This window comes from Diceros bicornis, chromosome X (genome assembly GCF_020826845.1).
Source record: "Diceros bicornis minor isolate mBicDic1 chromosome X, mDicBic1.mat.cur, whole genome shotgun sequence".
NCBI lineage: Eukaryota > Metazoa > Chordata > Mammalia > Perissodactyla > Rhinocerotidae > Diceros > Diceros bicornis.
Genome location: NC_080781.1, coordinates 135334950 through 135360900, shown reverse-complemented (window position 1 = coordinate 135360900; position 25951 = coordinate 135334950). Strand labels below are relative to the sequence as shown.

Below are 25951 nucleotides of genomic sequence, written 5' to 3'. Positions count from 1 at the left end.
ATAACTACCATAAACATTTTGGTATATATTATTCCAGATTTTATGAAAACAAGAAATGAAAAAACCTAGAGGAGGTTGGTGAGGTGGGGGATAGATCCCGTAGGCCCTCAGAGGCTATTGTAAGGATTTAGGCATTTGCTTTTCCCCCTCAAGGAGTGTATATTTTATTTTTGTTTTTAACATCTTTATTGAGGTATAATGGACATACAATAAAATGCACACATTTGAAGTGTACCATTGTATCAGTTCTGGCGTATGTATATACCTATGAAATCATCACCACAATCAAGATCATGACTGTTTCCATCAGCCCCAGAAGTTTCCTCGTGCCCCTAGTAATCCCTCTCTGCCCTTATCTCCATCCCCAGACAACCAATGATCTGCTTTCTGTCACTATAGATTAGTTTACGTCTTCTAGCATTTTATGGAAATGGGATCATAGAGCATGTACTCTTTCTTTTTGGTCTGGCTTGTGTCACTCAGCATAATTATCCTGAGATTTATCCATGTTGTTGTGTGTATCAGTCATTCATTCCTTTTCCTCCCTCAAATGAGGAAAGCCTCCTTCTCCAAGGTTTTGGTGTTACTAAAAGCTACTGGGCTAGGTGACTTCATTTGACAAACATGCTGAGTGCCCAGTGGACCCGTGCCACGCTCGGCCTTGCTTCAGGTGCCGTGGAGGAGAAGAGGCACAAGACCTGGCCTCAGACTTCCCAGACCCCCTTTCTGTGGAGAAGATAGCCATGAAAGGAAGTTAGAATTCAGCTGAGTGTTTCTTTATTTGACAAAGGTGCCAAGACAGTTCCATGAGGAGTGCTTTGTTGCAACATTTGTTGCTATGTGTATGTCTGTTGGCTGCCTGCATTGTACTAGGGGGATTGCAAAATGTTTCTAACCATGGGATCCCTGTCAGATGCAATTGGGGGATAAACATGGTCTGTTAAGTTGCTGAGGTTCTTAATGGTGAACGTGCCCACTAGTGAACCTGGCTTGGTTTATGTTTTAAGGGACACATTTGGGCTGGAAAGAAGCTTAGAAAGTAGGCAAGTTGGATTCTGTTTCATGGTACCCAGGAAGCTTTCTTTGGGCCCCTCCCCGTTACCTCTCCAAACTGAGCAGGAATGATCAGCAGTGTAGACTTGCAGGATGCTTGCCATTTCTAGTGGATTTTTAAAAATTGTGTTGTATCCTCAAAACATCTATATCCTTAGTACCCCCCACCAGCTTGTGTACAGAGACACAAGTACAGAGTGGTAAAAAGGGGAAAGGTCAGCTGAAGTGCTGTGATTTTATTTTGCATAGTATTAAATAGCTTATTTGATTTATATCCCCCCATAGAACTGGCTGATACAGGGATTTAGTTGGTCAAATCAGACACAGGCCTGGATATATTCCTTGACATTGCTGTATCACCCAAGACACCAATCTCGCTTTCTCCACAGATACGAAAACCAAAGAGGTCTCACTCCTTTTTGAGGATTTGTGTTGAAGGATGAGCCAGATTGATTGCTGGCTGGCTTCAATGATGAGCTACTCCCAGAAGCAGGTTGTGGAGCAGGATGTATTTATACCCGCAGACTGGCTCTTTCTGTTTTTGACACTGCTCCCCAGATTGCTTAATCAGTGTTTACAGAGCACCACACAAATGCCAAGGGCTGTCAGGGCTGCATCCCCTAATTGTGAACACAGGCGTTGAATTTGAGTGGGGTTATTGATAGAAGCAACAATCTGCCATTGGGTATATCAAGGAAGGGAATTAGAGCAAGCCGTTTCTTGCAAATATGACACACATGGACAGGTTCATGGAGAAAAGTCGTACAAGTCAAAGGGAGGAAGGAGTTGAAGAAGTGAGGAGTGTGGCAGGGAGATGAGATCTCCTGGTGCTAGTGGCTGCTGACCCTCACCACAGGATTCAGATGTCTGAAGGACTGTCGTGGGCAATAGGGGATAGACTTATTCTTTGTAGTGCCAGAGATCAGGACCAGTTTTGGGGTCAACACAAAAACGTTTCCAACAACCTGACTCTTCCAATGAATGACCTTCAAAAGCACCTGCCTGGGCCTCTAACCCAGATGATTCTGAGTGGGGAGAGATTCCTAAGCCTAGTTAGCCTTTCCCTCCTGTCTGGGAACCTCTGAATTATACATTGGAGATGAGTTTCCTGCAGTCTGAGGGATAGTTGATTAGATGACATTTCAGATTCTGTCCAAAGTTAATATGCTCTGAGATGGTTGACTTTGTTTTGGTGAAGTTTGTTTTTAAGAAACCATCACTTACTGTTATTCATTTTTATTTTTAATTGTGCTAAAAAATATGTAACTTAAAGTTTACCATCTTAACCATTTCTGAGTGTACACTTCAATAGTGTTGAGTGTATTCACATTGTTGTGCAACCAACCTCCAGAACTTTTTCATCTTGCAAAACTGAAACTCTGTACTCATTAAACAACAACACCCCATGCGCCCTCCCCCCAGCCCCTGGCAACCACAATTTTACTTTGTCTCTATGAATTTGACTACTCTCGAGACCTCATATAAGTGGAATCATACAGAATTTGTCCTTTCGTCATTGGTTTATTTTACTTAGCATGATGTCCTCAAGATTAATCTATGTTATAATCACTTGCTGATATTTTATTTCTTATTCTTTTCCACATTTGCTAAGATTTCCAGAGTGGACGTTGGTTACTTGAAAACAAATAACAAAAATTACATAAAACAGTGAGAGGCGTAGTACAAGAGGGGTCTACGGAAAGATAGGCAGAGGCCAGATCAGGCTAGGCCTTGCAGGCCGTAGTTAGGCATGTGGAGTTTATATTCAGTGTAGTGAGGAGGCTTTTGAGAATTTTGAGCAGGGAATTGATGTCCTGTGATGTTTGTTTAAAAAAGAAAGAGTGTCTCCCTGCCTGTTGTGTGGAGAATGGGTTGGAGTGGGGAGTAGACTTGGAAGGACTAGATGGATGGCTCTTGTGATTGTCGAGGTAAGAGATGATGGCTGCAGTGGAGATGTGGAGAAGTGAGTGGACCGAGGGTATGTCGTGGAGGTAGAATCCACAGTTCTTGATGATGTGGCTATTGAGTATGGGAGAGAAGATGTCCAGGATGATGTGCAGGTTTCAGGCTTGGACAATGGGGTGGGTGGCTGTGTCATTCACTGAAACAGATGAGGAACCCAGGAAAGGGTCTAGGTTGGAGGGGCAAGTGCAGTCATTTAGTTTTGGACATGCTGAGTGTAAGGTGGCTGTGAGACATCGAGGAGTGATTGGAAGTGGGGGGAGTGGAGGCGTTGAGTATAGACAGCCATTTTATAAGTTTAACTATGAAGAGAAGTGAGAAGGCAGTATCAGGATGGGGATGTACAGCCAAAAGAGGGTTTTTTAGTTTAAAATGGGAGAGATTTGAGCATGTTTAAAAATAAATGGGATAATACTTCCCAAATTGATCTCCAGATTCAAAGCAATCCCAGTCAAAATCCCAGATGCCTCTTTTGCAGAACTTGACAAGCTGATCCTAAAATTCATATGAAAATTCAGAGGACCCAGAATAGCCAAACAGTCTTGAAAAACAAGAATGAAGTTGGTGGACTCACACTTCTAGATGTTAAAACTTATTACAACACAGCAGAATTCAAGACTGAGTGGTACTGGCACAAGGATAATCATCTAGATCGATGGAATAGAATTGAGAGTTGGGAAATAAACCCTCACATTTATGGCCACATTTTGACAAAGGTGCCAAGACAATTCAGTGGAGGAAAGAATAGTCTTTTCAGCAAATGGTTCAGGGACGACTGGATTTCCATATGCAAAAAAAAAAAAATTTAGACCCCCTACCTCATACCATACGCAAATTTAACTCAAAATGGATCATAGATCTAAATGTAAGAACTAAAACTATAAAATTCTTAGAAGAAAACATAGGAGTAAATCTTCATCACTTTGGTTAGGCGAAGCCTTTATGACACCAAAAGCACAAGCGATAAAAGAAAAAATAAAGATAAATTGGACTTCAAAATGAAAAACTTTTGTGCTTCAACAGAAACCATCCAGAAAGTGAAAAGACAAACCACACAATTGGAGAAAACTTTTGCAAATCATGTATCTGATAAGAGACTTATATCCAGATTACATAAAGAACTCTTAAAATTCAGTGATAAAAAGACAACCCAATTAAAAAATGCACAAAGAATCTGAACAGACATTTCTCTTCAGGGGCCTTTTTCTCTTTTCTTCTCACTTGCCCTATGGCAAGAGGACTCTTTGGTAAGAGAATTTTTCACATCTTCTAGGCCACCAATCAGTGAGCGAGGAGGAATCTTTCCTGAAAGTGGCTTCTGTTTTCAGACTGATCCACAGTGTTGCAGTTTGATCCAAAGACTTATTACCAGGAACAGATGGGTTATTAGGAAGCACTTCAGAATTGACGTTTGAGGCCTCTAGGTTCATTGTCTTCCTAACTTGCAGGCACTCACTTGTTATAAAATTATTTCTCAAAACTTCAGTGCTTAAAAGAGAAACTGTGTGGGTTTTCCTTGGCAGAAGATCTGTCTATTAGTTTAAAGAATAAGTTGTAAGTGTTGGTTCCCTGGACATAGATGATCTTGGGTTTCCAATCTAAGCATCTGGTAGAAGGGAAGTTAAGTGGAGGCAGTGAACTGACCACGGACAAGGCCTTATGGTATGTGGGGGCATGCAGAAAGAATCAAGGTCCAGTTCCTGTTTTCAGAGTTTACAGTCAACTGTGAGGGTATCAGGTCCAGTTATATCTGATACAGTTAGAGTGAAAGATGAAGGATGACCAATATGATGAGTTTTACTTGGCAAAGGAGGTGGGCATCAGATGGACTCCATGGAGGAAGTGCCTCTGAGGATGCTGACAACCTCTATAGGAAGAGAAGGTGGTTTGGGTAAAGAGAGCAGTGGGCATGGGAGGTAGAAAAATGCGGAGAATGGTTGAGTTTTGAATGATATGCAGGAAGTTTGAACTTGATTCTTCAGGCAATGGGGAGAAATAGGTAGTTTTTGAGTAACAAGAGTGACCCAACCAGATCTTTGATGTATCACGTTTTTCTGGCAGCAGAATAGAAGGACTCAAGCTAAGGAGGACAGTTAAGAGGGCTGTTGTGATAATTGAGATGAGAAATTAAGAGAGTGACCACAGAAGTGGAGGTGATGGGACAGATGTGAGAAATATTTGGGTGGTAAAATAGATAAAACTTGGTCATGGATGGATCACAAATGACAGAGAAGTCAAGAATAATGGCAATGCTTCTGACTCGGATGCCCAGGTAGTTGGTGATGCACTCACTTGAGATCTGCTGTGCAAAAGGAGGAAGCCAGACTGGGAAGGCAAGGGAAGACAGAGGCCAGCTTGGGCATGTTTCTTTGGAGGAGTTGTGGAAATCTCCACTGGGGTGCATGACCTGCAGGATTGGATATCTGGAGAAAGGTCTGGGTTGAGGATATAGGAGCTGCCTTGGGCTGGCCAAGCCTTGCTCCCTTTGCATTGGCCTTGCAAAGTGGTAAGGCCGAAATCTTGATGGGCCTGTCATGTGTGGGCGCAGATTCCACCTCTGAGCCTCCTCATGAACACAGACTGGGAAACCCATAGCTAATGCTGGACCTTGTGACATGATCGCTTTGCTTTGCCTTTGAAGTTGACTGGGTAGATCAGGCCCTCTGTCCAGGCTGGCTCTTTGAGAGCCCATGGTGCAACCCAGGCTTCATCCAAATACATCTGTACTGCATAATGAGCTGTCTTATGAGATTCTCCTGTTTTTGCATAACTAACTTAAAACCCTCCAAAAAGTCAACCTTTTAATGGATTCTCTTTATCTCTAAAATGAGTGGGTTGGACTAGGTGATCTCTGAGGTCATGTTCAGCTCTACCTGGCTCTGATTTGGAAGTTTCCATCTATGCAAGCTCAACCAGAGACAGCTTCCCACTTCACTTAAATTGCACAGATATCCACTTGTGTCTATGTTTATGTTGGCTACAGGGCAGGGAAATGCCATGTGCATTGATTGTTATTAATCTAGAGCCTGTGGCTTAGAAGTGTTTGAGGTTGGCCTTGTGACATTCTTGTGCCTTGATTTCCCAGGCTTATGTCATATCAGTAGCATCTAAAGGTTCATCAGATGCTGGGTGAGTTCACATCGGAATGTGACTTTGTTCTCTCTGTGTCTGTTAAGCTTTTGAACATTTTAATAAGACTCTTCTATAAGCTGTTTACTCATACATCTTTATTGAGGGCCTTCTACTTACTAGTAGATCTAGTAGATTCTACTTTATTTTAATACCAAATGTAATAATAATAATAGCTAATATTTGAAAGATTCCTATGTGTCAGATACTGTGCTAGTCACTTTATATATAATAACCAGTTTAATCCTCCCATCAGCCATCTGCAGTAGAGTCTGTTGTTATCTCCATTTTGCAGATGAGGAAACTGAGGCACAGAGCTGTCAAGGCTCTTGCCTTTGAAGTTGACTGGGTAGATCAGGCCCTCTGATCTCTGCTGGTGATCCAAGGTTTCTCTGCTGGTGCGTGGCAGAGCTGGGACCCACACCCAGGCCGTTTGGCTCCAAAGCTGGTCACCAGTACTGATATCCTCATGTGTTGTCTTAGAACAGCCTTGGACCTGAGTGGGAAACCCTCAGGTTCCAGTTTTTGATGTGACGCCAGCAGTGTCACTTTTGGCAAGGCACCTAGTATCTTGCACCACTTCTTAGAAACTGTGGCCCCAAGAGCAGTGTGCCCCTTGTCATAGGGCTATCATGAGACTCCAAGCCTCCTGGGACACCACGATGACACTTTATTTGTCCGTGATGGCTTTGTTTCCATCATGTCATCCACCTTATTCCACTGGGGGGGTTTGAGCAGTTGATACCTTCATTTTACATGTGGGAAACAGGTCACTCCTATGAGGTCTAGTGAGTGCTCTGGGACCCCCAGATAGCCAGTGGCAGAACTGTGACAAGACAGCATATAATCTGGCTCAAGGATCATTTCTGTTACTGCTAAGAAATGATTAACTGCTGGGCCCTCCAGGTTTCTACCTGATCTCTGAGGTCCCCGGTACCCCCTCACAGAGCTGAATGCTGGCCCAATACCTAGAGACAACTACTGCATTTTTTTAACTGAGAAAGAATTCACATAGCATAAACTTCATTTTAAAGCCTACAATTCGGTGGTTCTTAGTATACTCACTAGGTTGGGCAACCATCAGTACTATCAAACTCTAGAATATTTCCATTACCCCATAAGGAAACCCCATACTTATTAGCAGTCCGTCTCCATTCCCGTCACCCCCAGCCCCTGGCACCCACTCCATTTTTCTTTAGCTAAGGAGTCCCCTCGCTCTCAGCTCTGACTTCTGTGGAAAAAGTGATCCTTGCAGGCATTCCAAGCACCTTTTGGATTTCCTCTGAACAGCCATCGTCCACATTTACCTTTCTGTATGGAAAGGAGGAAGGACACTGGCCTTTTTCAGTCAGCTAAGTCACTTATGCGATTTGTAAAAAAAAAAAAGAAAAACATCCTTCCCCTTCTATAAAATCAAACTATTTGCCACATTCACAGGACACTTAGATGCTTCCTGGAAATATGTAAAAATACTTTTAGACATGTACCTGCATCTAAGTCCTTCCCTTGTTGACCCGGTTCCCGTTACATAGCAGGTAACTGGAGTGGGGTGTGCCCTGTGAGGACCTGAAACCAACTGCCTGGGCTGGACACTGCAGATGTTCTGATGGCGGTGGCTGATTTGCACTGAAATGCTGATCCCTGTCTTCTGGTGAACTACTGCATTCACATCATTATTGTCATCTCTGGGAGTGTTTTAAATTTATTCATGAAACTAGTGGGAGCTCAGGTGGCAACAGCTAAATCCGTTTAGTAATCAGAACAAGAGGAAAGCCATTTTCACATTCCCTTGCAATGCTGCAGCGCTTAGCTAACCCAGAGGATATTAATTACTCAGCATGCTTTGAGGTGTAAAAGCATAAATTTATCAAGACAAATTTGTTTGACTCTAGATTGTGGCAACAAGAGTTAAAACAGTGCAAAATTTGGGGGGAATCAGGGACGAGCATGACTTAGCACTTTTGGCTTGCTCCCACCCTCTGGAGCACAAGGGGGGAGAGGGATACCTCCTTGTTTGTCTTAAGGAAGAGAAATGATTTTCACCGGAGACATTTGTAAACTTGGCCATGCGTGCCAGTGAGTTTGTCGCTTCGATTTCCCACAAGCAGTTTTCAGGAATGTTTCCATGGTAGGCAGAGAGCTCCTGCAGCAGGGAGGTGGGAAGTTGTTTTTCTGACCTGCAGGTTTTCCTTTTATTACTCAGGCCCCAGTGGCCCCCTGCACTCTGGCAGGGGAAACACATGGCTGGACAAGCAGCCACATCAGGTGAGCTCTTTATCAGATTAAGGTGGAGCATCCTTATTCCATGGCCCATTCCAGGTTCAATCAAGCTGTGCCCCACCCCCAATCAGTAGGCCCAGTCTACTGGAGCTGATTTTAGTCTTATTCCCTGAACCCAAGTGATCAAGGGCCTTATGCCACAAATTTACTGGGTCATGATTTGATCCTTCAGGTCCGAATCTGATCCTGGCCCATTTTCTAGTGGGTCTTCCCTGCATTTGTTAACAGCATCACTGTTGACCGAGTCAGTTTCCTCTTTGATAAATAGCTCCATTCCTTTGGAATTGTGGTGTAGACGCAGGTGCTAGCCCCGATACCAGGCAGGTGGGTGTTGTCCTGGCTTCCTTGGACAAACTTAAGTGTAGCGTGGGTATTCATGGAAGCTCCGTTCAGACAGACAAATGGAAAGTCCTGAGACGATGCATCTACGATTTACCAGTCTCAGATGTCCCTTCTGTTCTTACCCACAGAAATGGGTCAAGATTTTAAAATTTGAAAAGCAAAGCAGTTTACGTGAGTATTTATTCGTTTAGTATTTGTACTATACCATTTCAGTAAAATGGGAAGCTGCTTACATGTACAAAGGAGAACGGTAGAAGAGAACCCATCCTTAGAGGGCAGGGGATAGATGTGACTGGGCACTTGAGAGGCACCCATCTCCCTGGCTGAGTTGTGACTTTGCCTCAATCTTCAGCAGCCAGGGGTCCAGGCTGCCTCTGCAGTTCTTAATCTGGCAGTAGGGAGCAGACACGTTCCTCTGCAGAGATGAGTTTGCTCTTGGCGTGAAACCCAAATGGATTTGTCACAAAGTCATATCAGGTACTATCCACTGGTGATTCTGTAGGAACAGATTGCAGATTGGAGGTACTGTCACAGCGTGGAGACAGAGTTTGGATAATCACAATGAACACACCTTTAGGGAGTACCTCCTTGCTGCCAGGGCTGTGTTCGGCATTGGCGTGGAGATGACTGTCTAGACCAGTACTGTCCCATGGAACTTTCCTCGATGATGCAGATGGTCTCTGTTGGCGCTGTCCAACACAGTAGCCACCAACTAGAAGTGGCTGTTGAGCACTTGGAATGTGGCTAGTGTGAGTAAGGAACTGAATTTTTAAATTTTTCTCTTTTTTTAAAAATTTTTTATTGATGTCATAATAGTTTATAACATTGTGAGATTCCAGTTGTACATTATTCTTTGTCAGTCACCATATAAATGCGCCCCTTCACCCCTTGGGCCCACCCCCCAATTCCCTTCCCCCGGTAACCACCAAACTGCTCTCTCTGCCCATGTGTTAGTTTATCTTCCACATCTGAATTTTTAAATTTTTAATTTAGTTTAATTTTTAACAGCCGCGTGCAGCTAGTGGCTACCATGTTGGACAGGGCAGGTCTAGAGAGAGGACAAACGTGAACACCTAACTGGAATGGGTGTGCTTTCAGGATGAACTAAGTGGAATGGGCGGGAGGACAGCAGAGGATGGAATGATTAAGTGATCAAATACAAATGAAAGGCTACTTAAGGGTCACATCAGTTGGGGCCCGTGTGAGTCACACATTTCAATCAGGGCTTTGGCAGGTGCTGGATCCCAGCCAGAGAATTCTGCCATGAACTCACAAGGGCCTGCTGTGCCTTGTTTTACAGCCCTCAGTAAAAGGTGCCCTTAGCTTTAGACGACAGTCAGTGTCGGTCAGGTTGCAATATGAAGTCAAGATTGTGTTCCCTCCCAAAGGGACAAAGTCCACTTCAGGACAGACACAGGCTGCTGGGGTGTCTGTGGGTGGAACCAGCGCTTTCCTTATTAAATGAATCTTCTCAAGGACGCATGCAAGTCCTTGGATAACATTTCCAAAGTTCTGCTCAATGTGAGAGAATGTTTTCAGACAGGTGTTACCAGCTCACTACATGCTTTTTCCATTAAAAGAAATTCTTTGTGGCCCTCTGCGGTGGAATTGAGGTAACTTTTCGGCCAAATACCTGAACACCAGCACCCCAGATACAGTGATTTGGGGCTTTTAAATTGAGCCTACGGTGAATCAGCTGCTTTCTAAGGTGTGCCCCGGGGGGGGGGCGGGAGGGGGGTGAGTCAGTGTCGTTAACGAGGAGGATTCCTGTCTGCCTACACTCAAACTGAGTTGTTTATAGATTGCATAGAAGAGGTATAGGATACGACCCTATTTTAGACCATGTGAGGTTTGGTATCTCTCATGAGAATATTTGTTCCCATCTTGATTTTAGCAGCTGTGCTTGCTTGTAGGCTCTGAAGAAGTCAGAATAGCTCAGGATGTAGATTGAGATTGAATGGCTTTGTCCACACATGGTTGGGTCTATTGACTCCAAAGTCAACAAGGGATTAATAAATACTGCAAAATTGTGTTATATTACCCTTGACTCTTAATGACGTATAGCAGGATATGTCACAAACAGTATGGGAATGGCTGAAAACATCATTTGTGCAAGATGTTATTTGGAAGAACCTATTCTTCCAATTCTTTGATGAAAAAGTAGGGACAGAGTTTGGAAGGAAGACCAAGTAGGATGATTGGCTTGTCGTTTTGGAGGGGTTGATACAGAACTTTTAAATAATAATAATTATTATTATCACGATCATCATCATAAGAGAAATTCGTGTACATTATTAAAAACAAAAAAGGCAGAGAAGTGTTTAAATTAATGGTAAAATGCTCCTTCTCCCTGACCCCTATTCTCCTTCCCTAAAAGTAACCACTATTACCAGTTTCCGTGTGTAAGCTTCCAGAAAATTTTTGTGGATATAGATATAGCTACACACAAATGGAAAAATGCTTGTCTATACCTTGCTTTATTTAATACTTTATCTTAGAGATCCGTCTCATGTCAGTATATGGGGTTATACCATTCTTGTTTTTAAATAGATTTTATTTTTTTATAGCAGTTTTAGGTTCACAGCAATATTGAGCAGAAGGTACAGTTTTCTCATATACCTCCTGCCCCCCCGCACGCACAGCCTCCCCCATTATCAATAGCTCCCACCAGAGTGGTACATTAGTTACAATTGATTAACCTATACTAACACATCATCATCCAAAGTCCATAGTTTATGTTAGGGTTCACTCTTGGTGTTGTACATTCTGTGGGTTTGGACAAACTTATAAGGACGTGTATCCACCATCAGAGTATCATACAAAGTAGTTTCACTGCCCTAAAAATCCTCTGTGTTCTGCCTATTCCTCCCTCCTTCACAACCCCTGGCAACCACTGATCCTTTTACTGTCTCCATAGTTTTGTCTTTCCAGAATGTCATATAGTTGGAATCATACAGTATGTCGCTTTCACAATTGGCTTCTTTCACTTAGTAATATGCATTGAACGTTCCTCTGTGTTTTCTCATGGCGTGATAGCTCATTTCTTTTTAGTGCTGAAGAATATTCCATCTTCTGGATGTACCACAATTTATCCATTCACCTATTGAAGGACATCTTGGTTGCTTCCAAGTTTTGGCAATTATGAATAAAGAAATTATAAACATCTGTGTACAGGTTTTTTTGTGGACGTAAGGTTTTTAACTTCTTTGAGTAAATACCAAGGAGTGCAATTGCTGGATTGTATGGTATATATGTGTAGTTTTGTTAGAAACCTCCAAACTGTCATTCAAAAGTGGCTGTACCATTTTGCATTCCCACCAATAATGAATGAGAGTTCCTTTTGATCCAAATCCTTGCCAGCACTTGGTGGTGTCCACGTTCTGGATTTTGGCCATTCCCCTAGGTGTGTGGTGGTATCTTGTTTTAACTTAAATTTCCCTAATGACATATGATGTGGAGCATGTTTTAATATGTTTGTCATCTGTATATTATCTTTGGTGAGGTATCTGTTAAGGTGTTTGGCCCATTTTTTTCCCCTTGGTCAGTTGTTGTTTTGATGTTTAGCTAGAAACATACTGGTAAGACATACACCAACTCTGACTCACATGGTTCATGTCTTTATTTTTCTGTCTTTTTTTTCCCAGCATTATTGATATATAACATTATGTAAATTTAAGTGTCAACTTAAAATGTGATGATTTTGATACATATATATATTGCAAAATGATTACCACAATAAGATTAGTTCTCATCTCCATCACCTCACATAATTACCATTTTTTTTGTGTGTGGTGAGAATATTTAAGATCTACCCTCAGCAATTTTCAAGTATATAATACGATATTGTTAACTATAGTCACTATGCTGTACATTAGATCCCCAGAATTTATTCATCTTATAACTGGAACTTTGTACCCTTTGTCCAACATTTCCCCCACCCCCCAGCCCTTGGCAACCACCATTCCGCTCTCTGTATCTATGATATTGGTTTTTTTAGATTCCACATATAAGTGAGTTCATATAGTATTTGTCTTTTTCTGTCTAACTTATTTGACTTAGCATAATGCCCTCCAGGTCCATCCATATTATTGAAAAGGCAGAATTTCCATCTTTTTATGGCTGAATAGTATTCCATTATATATATACACATACACACTACATTTTCTTTATTCATTCCTACATCAATGGATGCTTAGGTAGTTTCCATGTCTTGACTGTTGTGAATATTGCTGCAGTGAACGTGGGAGTGCAGATATCTCTTTGAGATAGTGATTTCATTTCCTTCAGATGTATACCCAGAAGTGGGATTGCTGGATCATATGGTAGTTCTATTTGAATTTTTTGAGGACCCTCCATACTGTTTTCCATAGTGGCTGTACCACTTTACATTTCCACCAACAGTGCACCAGGGTTCCCTTTTCTCCACATCCTCTCCAACACTTATCTCGCGTCTTTTTGATAATAGCCATTCTAACAGGTGTGAGGTGATATCTCCTTGTGGTTTTGATTTACATTTCCCTGATGACTAGTGATGTTGAGCATCTTTTCATGTACCTGTTGGCCATATGTATATCTTCTTTGGAAAAATATCTGTTCAGGGCCACATGAATGGGCTTGGATCCTAGGTCTGCAGGGGATGACTAGGCACCAGGGACCGCTGGGGTATGGCCCATTTTTTAATCAGGTTGTTTGTTTTCTTACTAAGTTATGTGTTCTTTGTATATTTTGGATAATGGTTCTTTATCAGATGTGTCTTTTGCAATATTTTCTCCTGGTCTGTAGCTTGTCTTTTCATTCTTTTGACGGTATCTTTTACAGAGCAGAAATTTTTAATTTTAATGAAGTCGAGCTTATCAGTTTTTTCTTTCATGGATTGTACCTTTGGTGTTGTATCTAACAAGTCATCTCCAAAACCAAATCATCTAGATTTTCTCACATGTTATCTTCTAGGGGTTTTATCATTTTGTGTTTTACGTTTAGGTCTGTGATTCGTTTTGAGTTAGTGTTTGTGAAGGATGTAAAGTCTGTGTCTAGATTAATTTTTTTGCCTGTGGATGTCAAGTTGTTCCAGCACCATTTGTTGAAAAGACTGTCTTTTCTCCATTGTATTACCTTTGCTCCTTTGTCAAAGATCAGTTGACTATATTTGTGTGGGTCTATTTATGGGCTCTCTATTCTGTTCCATTGGTCTGTTTGTCTCTTCTTTTGCTAATACCACACTCTCTTGATTACTATAAGTTTATAGTAAGTCTTAAAGTCAGGTAGTGTCAGTCCTCCAACTTTGTTCTTTTCCTTCAGTATTGTGTGGGCTATTCTGAGTCTTTTGCCTTTCCATATAAACTTTAGAATCAGTTTGTCAATATCCACAAAATAACTTGATGACATTTTGATTGTGATTGCATTGAATCCATAAATCAAGTTGGGAAGGACTGACATCTTGACAATATTGAGTCTTCCTATCCGTGAACATGGAATATCTCTCCATTTATTTAGTTCTTGTTTAATTTCTTTCATCAAAGTTTTGTAGTTTTCTTCGTATAGATCTTGTACATATTTTGTTAGATTTATACCAGGTATTTCTTTTTTGGTGGTGCTAATGTAAATGGTGTTGTGTTTTTAATGTCAAATTCCACTTGTTCATTGCTGGTATATAGGAAAGCAACTGACTTTTGTGTATTAACCTTGTATCCTGCAGTCGTGCTGTAGCAACTTATTAGTTCCAGGAGGGTTTTTTTGTGGATTCTTTGAATTATTTACATAGATGATCATATCCTCTGTGAACAAAGACAGTTTTATTTCTTTCTTCCCAATCAGTATACCTTTTTTCCTTTTCTTGCTGCATTAGCTAGGACTTCCAGTATGATGTTGAAAAGCAGTCGTGAGAAGGAACATCATTGCTTTGTTCCTGATCTTAGAAGGAAAACTGTAGTTTCTCACCATTGAGTATAATGTTAGCTGTAGGTTTTTTGTAGATATTCTTTATGAAGAAGAGGAATTTCCTTTCTATTCCTAGTTTACTAAGAGTATCTAATTCTTTTAAACAGCTACAGAACATTTCATTGTTTTGAAGAATCATATTTAATTTAACCATTCTTTTTTGATGAACACTTGGTCTGTTTCCATTTCTTTTTGCTGTTATAAGCAGTACTGCCATGAACATCCTTATACGTACCTCTTTGAGCCCATATACAAGTATTTTTCTTTTACAGATACCTAGAAGTATAATTGCTGAGTTGAGAAATATACATATTTTAATTTTTTAAATGTTGCAACAATTACAAACCTACAGGAAACTTGCAAGTACAGTATAAGGAACTTTTTTTTCCCCTAAACCACTTGAGAGTAAGTTGCTTACCTGATGCCCCATCACCCCCCTCCCCACCAATATACTTTAGAGTGTATTTCCTACAAACACGGACATCCTTTTATATATCCTCAATGTAACCATCTGAATGAGGAAATTAACATTAATGCATTACTACCACCTAATACTCAGACCCCATTCAGGTTTCGCCACTTGTCCCAGTAATGTCTAATACAAGGAATTCCCATTTACTATTCATCTAGATTTCCCAGTTGTCACATTTGGTCTGGTGTGTGTATGTATCTCCAGATATTTTTTCTGGATCATTTCAGAAGCAGCTGCAAATATGATGCCCATTACCTCTTGATACTTCAATGTGCATTTCCTAAAAACCAGGACACCCTCCTCCATGACCACAGTACATCCATCAAGATCAGGAAATTGACAGTGCTCCAGTATTACCATCTGGTCCACAGACCTCATTCAGATTACACTGATTGTCCCAATAATGGCCTTTATGGGTTCAGGATCCAATTCAGGATTTCCTGTTGGATTTAGCTGTCACAATTTCCCTGATCTCAGGGATTGCAGTCTCTCAGTGCTTGTTCACTGCTGTGAACTGTTGCCTCACGTTTTGTCCATTTTATAGTTGTTTATGATGGGAGGGCTAATCTGATACCAGTTACTCCATCATAGCAAGAAGCAAAAGGCTACTTTAGAATTTTAGAAGCTCAGTTATTAAGTGCTACAACTTTCATTTTCTTGGGGGATTATAAGCTTTATTCCCATAAAATATTGCTGTTTTCCTATTTAGAGGTTTGGGTCTTGAATTTTATCTTGTTTTATATTAATATTGCCACATCTGTTACCTTCTTGTTTGCATTTACCTGGTATATGTGTCCATTCTCTTATATTCTACCTTTTTCTTTTTTGCCATTTTATTTTAGATGTACAGTATATTTTGTCAACAGTATATAGTTATCTTTTTATCCCATTTATCTTTTGATAGATTTACTCTATTTGTACTCGTTTTTTACAGATAGGATTGTACATATTCTTATGTGAAAGTTCATGTTTTCTATTTAACACATTTCTTGTTTCTTTTTTCTGTCTGGTGACTTTTGTTGGATTGATTTTTAGTTGTTGGTGTTGACCTTTCATTTTTTTTCTTGAATGAGTTAGAGATTATATGTCCTACATCTCCTCTTTTAGTGGTTGCACTTAATTTTTTTGCTATAGGAAATGGATTTTTTAAAATAGTTTATTTTTAGAACAGTTTTAGATTTCAATGCAAAGCTAGTACAGAGAGTTCCCATATGCTCCACACCCAGTTTCCCATATCATTAACATTTTAAATTAACATGGTACATTTGTCACAATTAATGAACCAGTATCGATACACTATTATTAACTAAAGTCCATATTCTATTCAGATTTCCTTAGTTTTTATCTAGCGTCCTTTTTCTGTTCTAGGATCCAATCTAAGGCACCACATGACTTTCCATCATTATGTCTCCTTAGGCTCTTCAAGATGTGCCAGTTTCTCAGACTTTCTTTGTTTTTGACCTTGACTATTTTGAGGAGTACTGGTCAGATATTTTAAAGGATGCCTCTCAATATGAATTTGTCTGATGTTTTTCTCATGATTATACTGGGGTTTTTGAGAGGAAGACCATACAGATATAGTGCCATTCTCACCACATCATATCAAAGATATATACTATCAACATGACTCATCGCTGTTGATGTTAATCTTGATCCTCTGGCTGCTGTAGTGTTTGTCAGGTTACTTCACTGTAAAGTTATACTCTTCCTCCCCTACCTTCTCATACTGTAATCTTTGGAATGAAGTCAACACTTATAGAGTGGGGAGTTATGCTTCACCTCCTTAAGGGATAAATATCTACATAATTTGAATTCTTCTATTCTCTCCCTTTTATGTGTTTGTTTAGCTATTTATTTATATCAACATGGACTCATGGATATTTATTTTATACTTTGGGTTATAACCCAATACAACTTTATTTTGCTTAAATTGTTCCAGCTTTAGCCATTGGGAACTCTTTCAGTTGGCCATATGCCCCTTTGACATATACCCATCAATATCAATATTTTTTAAAGTACTTCCTGGCACTATAAGAGGCTCCAAGCTCATCTTATATATTTCCTGCCCCAGTCCTGGAATCAGCCGTTTCTCCAAGGAGCTCTGGTTCCTTGTATTGGAGAATGGTGTTTAGAAACCAAGATCTGAGTGCTAGGTGTGCTCATTGCTACTGGGGTGTTGTTGCTTCTAGGCCCTCTCAGCTGACAGAGCAAGGGAATATATGTCTGCTTACTAGTATATGCACGTGTCTATAAATATTTCTGTATGTAGCCATCTGTATATATATTAAGCTAAATGTGATTCATACTGAGGTCTCCAACTCTAAGCTATTATCACATGGATCATTCTAGCCTTTCCTTTGTATCTGCAACATCCCTCTCCAACAGTGAGAAGCCTGGCTTCTAAAGTTCACTTTTATTTACTTATTTGTTCAATTCCAGTGTATATGCATAGTGGTTTGCTTGAGAGCTGATCATGTGTATACCCCCATGGCAAACTATGTGCCCATCTAGAATGAATGATAGCTGTCAAGTTTGATAGCAAGCAGGGTTGGGCAGATGGGTCCACTTCTGAGGACAGATTCTCTTCTGAAAAAACTTCTCCCCAGAGCCTTTTCAGTTACGTGTAATCAGTCAGAGCTGCTTGGTCTAGGTGTGGGTGCTGGAGTCAGGGGGGAAAGTACCCTGGATTGACAAAATGCAGAGCAGTCTTTGTGAAACCTAGAGTGAGGTGAAAGAACTTGGCCCATTATCAGTGGAGCTTTGGGCTCCAATATCCCTGTTGAAAAAATCATACTATGCAGAAGGTTTTTTGTAAGATTGTACTTCATGTTCTATACAATTGGGCCTTCAACCTTCTAGTGGATGAAGGTGGTTTTTGTTTTTGGTGAGGGTAAGTTGTTTGTAGAAGGATATCAACTCAGTATATCTTTGGATAGCTTCAGCTGCTGTCCTTTTGTAGCATTACGTTCATGACACTGTCTAAAGGGAAATGACCATTACAAGTGAGTATTTCACTGTTATTTTGTTTCATGCAAAGATAGTTAAATTTAAAAATCATATTTTAATTTTTAGGATCCGGGGACTTTGGCGATGGTTTCAGTCTGGAGGATCCAGTGAAAGAAACTTCCTCAGTAAAGCGTGAGTAGTAAATCAAATAAACTATTAAAAGCAAACAATAGTGATTAATGTGTACCACCCACTCAGAATACACACTCAAGGAAAACAATAGGTGGCTTGTATTTCACTTGATCAGATAAAATCAGGTTATCATAAATTGCATTATTTAAAGAAAATCTGAATATTTGAAATGCTTTGTTTCTTTTGTGGAGAATACCAAACAATGTGTAATAACCAATATAGTATTTTCTCCAGCTCAAGTCATAGCATCTACTGGTGTGACATGCCAGCAGTGACCCTTGAGGACTGTCTTTTCCTAGCTCAGAAAAAGGTACTCTGAAGTGAATAAGGGGTTTGTTTCTCCTTTTAGATTTTTTATAATGGCTTTTCTTAAAATTGTATCTATATATAATCTCTCAAACGCTAAGCTTTCTCATCAGTTTCTCTCTCTCTCTCTTTTTTTTTTGTGGGGAAGATCAGCCCTGAGCTAACATCCATGCCAATCCTCCTCTTTTTTTTGCTGAGGAAGACTGGCCCTGGGCTAACATCTGTGCCCATCTTCCTCTACTTTATATGGGCCGCCACCGCAGCATGGCCTGACAAGCGGTGCCTGGGTGCGCACCCGGGATCCGAACCCCGGGCCACCAGCAGCAGAGCACGCGCGCTTAACTGCTATGCCATGGGGCCATGCCCTCAGCAGTTTCTCTTTAATTTTTTTTGAAAAAAATTTAAACCATTCTTTTTAAAAATGCATGAATCTTAGAAAGTAAATCTGAGATTCCCCTTAACACCCCCCCTTCTGTTTGCACCACTCCCATCCCAAGAGGAAACTGCGGAAGTCACTTTGGGTTGTGCTGGTCCCAATTAGTTTTTTATGCTGTTATGTACATCTGTATATACAGATTGTTTGGTGTTTTTTGTTTTATATAACATATGTAGGGCTTTTTCATTTAGTTATATGTGTATTATTTCACAACTTGTTTGTTTACTTAACATGTATTGAAGACCTGAGTGAATGTATCTATCTATATTAGTTTGCTAGGGCTGCCGTAACAAAGTACCACAAACTAGGTGGCTTAAAACCACAGACATTTCTTCTCTCACAGTTCTGGAGGCCAGAAGTCTAAAATCAAGGTTGGCGGGACCACGCTCCCTCTGAAGGCTCTAGGGGAGAGTGCTTTCTTGTCTAGCTTCACTTCTGGTGGTTCCAGATATTCCTTGGCTCACAGCTGCATCTCTCCAATCTCTGCTTCTATCTTCCCGTGGCTTTCTCTTCTCTGTGTGTGTGTGTTCTCCTCTTCTATCTCTCATAAGGGTACTTTTTGGTGGATTTAGAACCCACCTGGATAATCTCATATCACGATCCTTAACTTTTTTTTTTTTAATTTTATTTATTTATTTTTCCCCCAAAGCCCCAGTAGATAGTTGTATGTCACAGTTGCACATCCTTCTAGTTGCTGTATGTGGGACGCGGCCTCAGCATGGCCGGAGAAGCGGTGCGTTGATGCGCGCCCGGGATCCGAACCCGGGCCGCCAGCAGCGGAGCGCACGCACTTAACCGCTAAGCCACGGGGCCGGCCCTCAAGATCCTTAACTTAATTATGTCTGCAAAGACACTTTGTCCAAATAAGGTCACATCCATGGGTTCTGGGGATTAGGACTTGGCTACATATTTGGGGGGCCACCATTCAGTCTACTACATTATCTATGTGTCTGTCTGTCTGTCTATCTATCTATCTATATCTTTATATCTCAGACACAAACCTGTGCTTCATGGAGCTGGCATTCCAGTGGTGTGTCTTTGGCCATGGCCAGTGATGCCATTTCCTTACTGGCAGACGTGTGGTTTGTTTCTGTTTTGCACAATTACAAATGAGGGCTTCAGTGAACATTCTTGTCTATATCCTTTGTGCTGAAGTACAATGGAACTACCAGGCCAAAGGGTGTATGTATTTTATATTGTAATAGATTCTGCCAAATTGTTTCCCTAGTGAATGTGCCATTATATACTCCCACTGATACTGTTATGAGAGTATCTTTTTTCCAAGACCCATGCCATCAACATATTTTACCAATCAAAAACATTTTACCAATATGATGGACAAAATATCTTGTTACTCCTTAGGCATTTCCCTGATTATAGTAATAGGGAGCATCATTTCATATATTTATTGACAATTGGCATTTTCCTCTTTGGTGAATTGTCTGTTCATATCCTTTCCCCATTTTTCTGCTGGGTTGCTTGTCTTTTTTTTTTTTTAATGGGTTTGTGGGATCTCTGTATTTCTGGGTTGAGAATGGCAGGGGCTCTGGAGCCAGACTCCCTGCATCTGAACCCTGCCTCTGCCACTTACAACCTGTCGCCTTGGGTGAGTCACCAGGCTTCTCTGCACCTCAGTTTCCTCATCTGTTGCATGAGGTTAATAATAAGCCCTACCTCCTAGGAGTATTGTAAGGATTAGATGAGATGGCCCTTGTGAAGCACTCAGTGCAGTACTTGGTACACAGTGAGTGCTCAGAAAGCATCGACCATTATTGTTCTTTGACTGATGTGACTGGAAGGACTGACTGTGGCTGAGTCTCTGGTGTAAGAGTCAAGCATACATGCGGAATGCAGGCCTACCTAAATTGATCAACAGACTCAGCACAATCCTGTCAAAATCCTAGCTAGAAGTTTTGCAGAAATGGACAAGCTGATCCTCAAATTCATATGGAAATTCAAGGGACCTAGAATAGCCAAAAAACAGTCTTGAAAAAGAAGAAAAAGTTAAAGGACTCACATTTCCCAATTTCGGAACTTCCTACAAACCTGCAATAATCAAGATAGTGTGGTACTAGCATGAAGATAGATATGGAGCTCAGTGGAATAGAATTGAGAGTCTAGAAATAAACTCTTACATCTATGGCCAGTTGACCTTTGACAAAGGTGCCAAGACCATTCAATGGAGAAAGAATAGTCTCTTTAATATATGGTGCTGGGACAACTGGGTAGCTACACGTAAAAAAATGAAGTTGGAACCCTGCCTCACACTTTATACAAAAATAAACTCAAAATGAATCATACACCTAAAACTATAAATCTCTTAGTAGTTCATTTTTATGTATGGTGTGAGGCGAGAGCTTCAGGTATTCTCAGGTCTTTCCTGAGTGTGCTCGCAGTCCTACACATGCAGGTGGCCTCTTAGATTCCCAGGAAAATATATTCACTTAACTTATTAGCCATGATGGTTTTAATGAAATTGTTTAACATCTCCAGAAACAAACATGACCAAAAGACAAAACAAACATAAGTATAAACAGACCCCCAATTAGTAAATTTGTTAATTTCCTAATGGGGGACTTTTTCATATTTACATCCCTCTCAGTCATGTGCCTGCCCATCTGATCTTTCTCATCCACACCCATCAGCCAGTGTATCTGGAACCCATAGGACCGCCAGCCTGTGATGTCTTTGGTTGAATGACATCCTTCAAGACCATATCACTCTGCCATTCTTTTTTTCTATCTTAACTTATGTTTCACGCCACTGAGGTTTCAAAGAGATAGGCCTGTCTATCTCTCCTTGGCTCAATTATTTTTCTGGTGGAGACTGTTCTCCTTTGTATGTTGTACATTTCTTGTTTGAAGAATCCCTGAACCACCTAGGTCAGGGTGTTTTAAATGACCTTCATGCATCCATTCAACAATGTTTGAGTGCTGCTTGCTGTCAGGCACTATTCCAGGTGCTGGGCATACCATGTGGATGAGGTCAGTGCCCTCATGAACTTATTTTCTCTGGAAGGACACAGACAGTATGTACAATAATTTCAGATATTACTGAGTACTCTGGAGCAAATACCACAGGCTGATGGGACAGGGAGGGCCCAAGGAGGTGGTAAGGGGTGGCTACTTTAGATAAAGTGGTAAAGGCTTCTCTGAGGAAAGGTGGCATGCAAGGAACAGGGAAAGGGCCTCCAAGGCCAAGGGATCAGATGTAAAAGCCCTGAGGCAGAAAAAAACTGAGCTGGCTCTGGGGCCTGGAAGGTGGCTTCTGTGGCTAGAGTGTGCAGAATGTTGGAGAAAAGACAGAAGTTGGCAGGAGCTGGATCATATAGGGTCTTATAGGGCACGGTGGCCAATTTATTCAAAGTGCAAGGGGAAACTTCTGGATTGTTATTTTAAAAAAACAGCTTTTTTGAGATATAATTCACATACTATACAGTTCACCCATTGAAAGTGTACAATTCAGTGGTTTTTAATATATTCACAAGGTTGTGCAACCATCACTAGAGTCAATTTTAGAACATTTCCATCACCTCAGAAAGAAACGCTGTACCCTTTACATATCGTTCCCTGCTGCCCTGATTCTTCCCCTCCCCCAGCCCCTGGCAACCACTGATCTCCTTTCTGTCTCTGTGGATTTCCGTATTCTGGACATTTCATATAAATAGAGTCATGTAGTACGTGGACTTTGGCTTCTTTCATTTAGTGTAATATTTTCAAGGTTCATCCATGTTGCTTTCAGAATTTTGCTCCTCCCCCTCTCCATTCCTCTCCCATTCCTTCATTTTCTCCTTCCCTCAACCTGCCCTCTCTCCATCCTTTTTTCCCTCCCCGTCCTCCTCTCTCCCTCCTGCTCTCCCCCATCTCTCCCTCCCTCCATCCCTCTTTTTCTCTGTGTGTGTAATAATCATCTCACAGGGTAACACCCTTCAGCTTTTGCTGAATAAAGCTTCTTATGAGTGTCCCCATTTCCTCGGAATGCCATGGGCACCATGGTTAAGCCATGCCTGGGGGAACCTGACTGGTTTTGTTTACTGTTTTGTTGTAGCACATGTCATATTCAGTCCTGGTACGAGAGCCACATTGCTGGCAGCAGTGGCTGAGCAGCAAAGAATCCTTTCTAAGTTTGTCATTTTGAGAAAGACTTTACAAAATAGCTTTCTTTCTTTTAGGAGCTCACTGCTTTGATGAAGTTGACCTACAATTGTAATACCTTGATAAGTAGCTAGACTTTCCTCATCTCAATTATGGCTGATAATAAATCCCATTTAAAGGCTCACGACAAGAAAATCTGTAGTTAGTATCTTTAAAAGTGCACAAATTCAAGGTTATGTTCTACGTGACTGCAGGCTCAGGCTCTGACAGAGCAACTGGTTCCACATGCGCATAAGGAACGCCCTCTCTTGAAATGGCACCTGCAGATCCTCGGAGAAACCAGACTTCTCTGGAGACTGTTCATAATAGGGCAGAACCTCATAAAGCTACAGTGATCGAGACTATGTGGTACTGGCATAAGGACAGATGTGTAGATCAGTCGAACAGAATTGAGACTCCGAAAATAAACCCTTACATCTGTGGTTAGTTGATTTTTTTTTAAGCTGGAAAAACAAGTATTTTTACACAAGAGCTGTTTGAGTCACGTGGATTTTAAGCTAATATTACATAAGTGGCAAGTGCTTTTCTGAAAGTTGCTCAAATAATGGCTTCAGTAATGTAATTTCTCTTTCCTACTTATACATATCACCATAATATAGATATACCTAAAGAGCCTCATTTTAATGGGTTAGCTGTACTTCTTCATTTTACAGGTGCAAAGTCAAATGGAAACTATAGATATAAAATCATCTCTAAACTGATGATGAGCTAGATTTAAAAAGATGTATAATAGCAGCAGGTTATCACATGTGGTTCTCTTACCATAAATACCCATCCACTGGGGTGGTCTTCACATCGAGGTATGCATTAGTGTGCCCAAAGCCTTCCCAAAGGGTAACTAAACGTGATCCTTTTACAGGAAAGACTTGGCATATTCTCAATTTACGGAGACACTTTTTGCTAAAACTGAATTGTGGTGGAATGCATATGCAGTTGTGGCGACGGTCTCCTTTCCCATGCTTCCCTCTTTGTAAAAAATATAATAATTTATTGAAGTAAAATTCACATAACATGAAATTATAAAATTAGCCATTTTAAGTGAACAATTCAGTAGCATTTTAAGACATTCACAATGTTGTGCAACCACCACCTCTATCCGGTTCCAAAACATTTCCATCACTACCCATTAGGGAGTTTCTCCTCATTTCTCCTTCCTTAGCCCCAGACAATTGCCAATCTATTCTCTATATCAATTGATTTATTTATTCCAGATATTTCATATAAATAGTGTTCCGTAATATGTGACCTTTTGTCTCTGGCTTTTTTCATGTAGTGTAGTGTTTCGTTGGAGGTACATCCACTTTGTAGCATGTATCAGTCCTTCATTCCTTTTTATGCCTGAGTAATATTCCATTGTATGGATAGACCACAATGTGTTTATCCACTCGTCAGTTGATGGACATTTGAGTGTCTCCACCTTTTGGCTATTGTGAATAGTGCTGCTGTGAACATGCCTGTACGTGTTCTTGTTTGAATACCTGTTTTTAATTGTTTTGGGTGTATACCTGGGAGTGGAATTGCAAGGTCATATGGTCATTCTATGTTTAAGTTTTTGAGGAACCACCAAACTGTTTTTGACAGTGGCAGAACCATTTTACATTTCCACCGGCAATGTATGAGGATTCCAATTTCTCCACCTCCTAGCCAACTTATTTTCTTTTTTTTCCCTGAAGCTTTGTACCCTTTGACTAATATCTCACCCATTTCCCTCCCCACCCCAGCCCCTGGTAACCACCATTCTATTTTCTGATTCTATAATTTGACTGTTTTAGATTCTTCATAAAAGTAGGCTCATGCAGTATTTGTCTCATTGTAGTTTTGATTTGCATTTCCCTGATAGTTAATGATGTTGAACATCTTTTCATGTGCCTGTTGGCCATCTGTATATCTTCTTTGGAGAAATGTCTGTTCAGGTATTTTGCCCATTTTTAATTGGGTTGTTAGTTTTTTTGTTGTTGAGATGCCTGAGTTCTTTATATAGTTTGGAGATTAAGCCCTTATCAGATGTATGGTTTGCAAATATCTTGTCCCAATTGTTAGGTTGTCTTTTCATTTTGTTGATGGCTTCCTTTGCTGTGCAGAAGCTTTTTAGTTTGATGTAGTCCCATTTGTTTATTTTTTCTATTGTTTCTCTTGCCCGGTCAGACATGGTGCTTGAAAATATGTTGCTAAGACCAATGTCGAAGAGTGTGCTGCTTGTGTTTTCTTCTAGAAGTTGCATAGTTTCAGGTCTTACATTCAAGTCTTTAATCCATTTGGAGTTAATTTTTGTGGGTGTAAGGCAATGGTCTATTTTTATTTTTTTGCATGTGGCTGTCCAGTTTTCCCAACACCATTTGTTGAAGAGACTTTCTTTTCTCCATCGTATGTTCTTGGCTCCTTTGTTGAAGATTAGCTGTCCATAGATATGTGGGTTTATTTTTGGGCTTTCGATTCCATTCCATTGATCTGTGTGTCTGTTTTTGTGCCAGTACCATGCTGTTTTGGTTACTATAGCTTTGTAGTATATCTTGAAATCAGGGAGTGTGGTACCTCCAGCTTTGTTCTTTTTTCTCAAGATTCCTTTACCTATTCGGGGTCTTTTGTTGTTCCGTATGAATTTTAGGATTCTTTGTTCTATTTCTGTGAAAAATGTTGTTGGAACTTTGATAGGGATTGCATTGAATCTATAGATTGCTTTAGGAAGTATGGACATCTTAACTACGTTAATTCTTCCAATACAAGAGCACAGAATATCTTTCC

The 25951-nt window shown here is 40.6% G+C and overlaps 1 protein-coding gene across 1 annotated transcript in view; it reads left to right on the top strand.

The window, feature by feature from the left end:
• Nucleotides 1–25951, top strand: part of CD99L2 (CD99 molecule like 2) — a 96657-nt gene that overhangs the window by 31387 nt on the left and 39319 nt on the right. The window contains exon 2 of the mRNA XM_058534886.1: nucleotides 18248–18313. Coding sequence (XP_058390869.1) covers nucleotides 18248–18313 — 66 coding nt within the window. The remainder of the gene's footprint in view (nucleotides 1–18247; nucleotides 18314–25951) is intronic.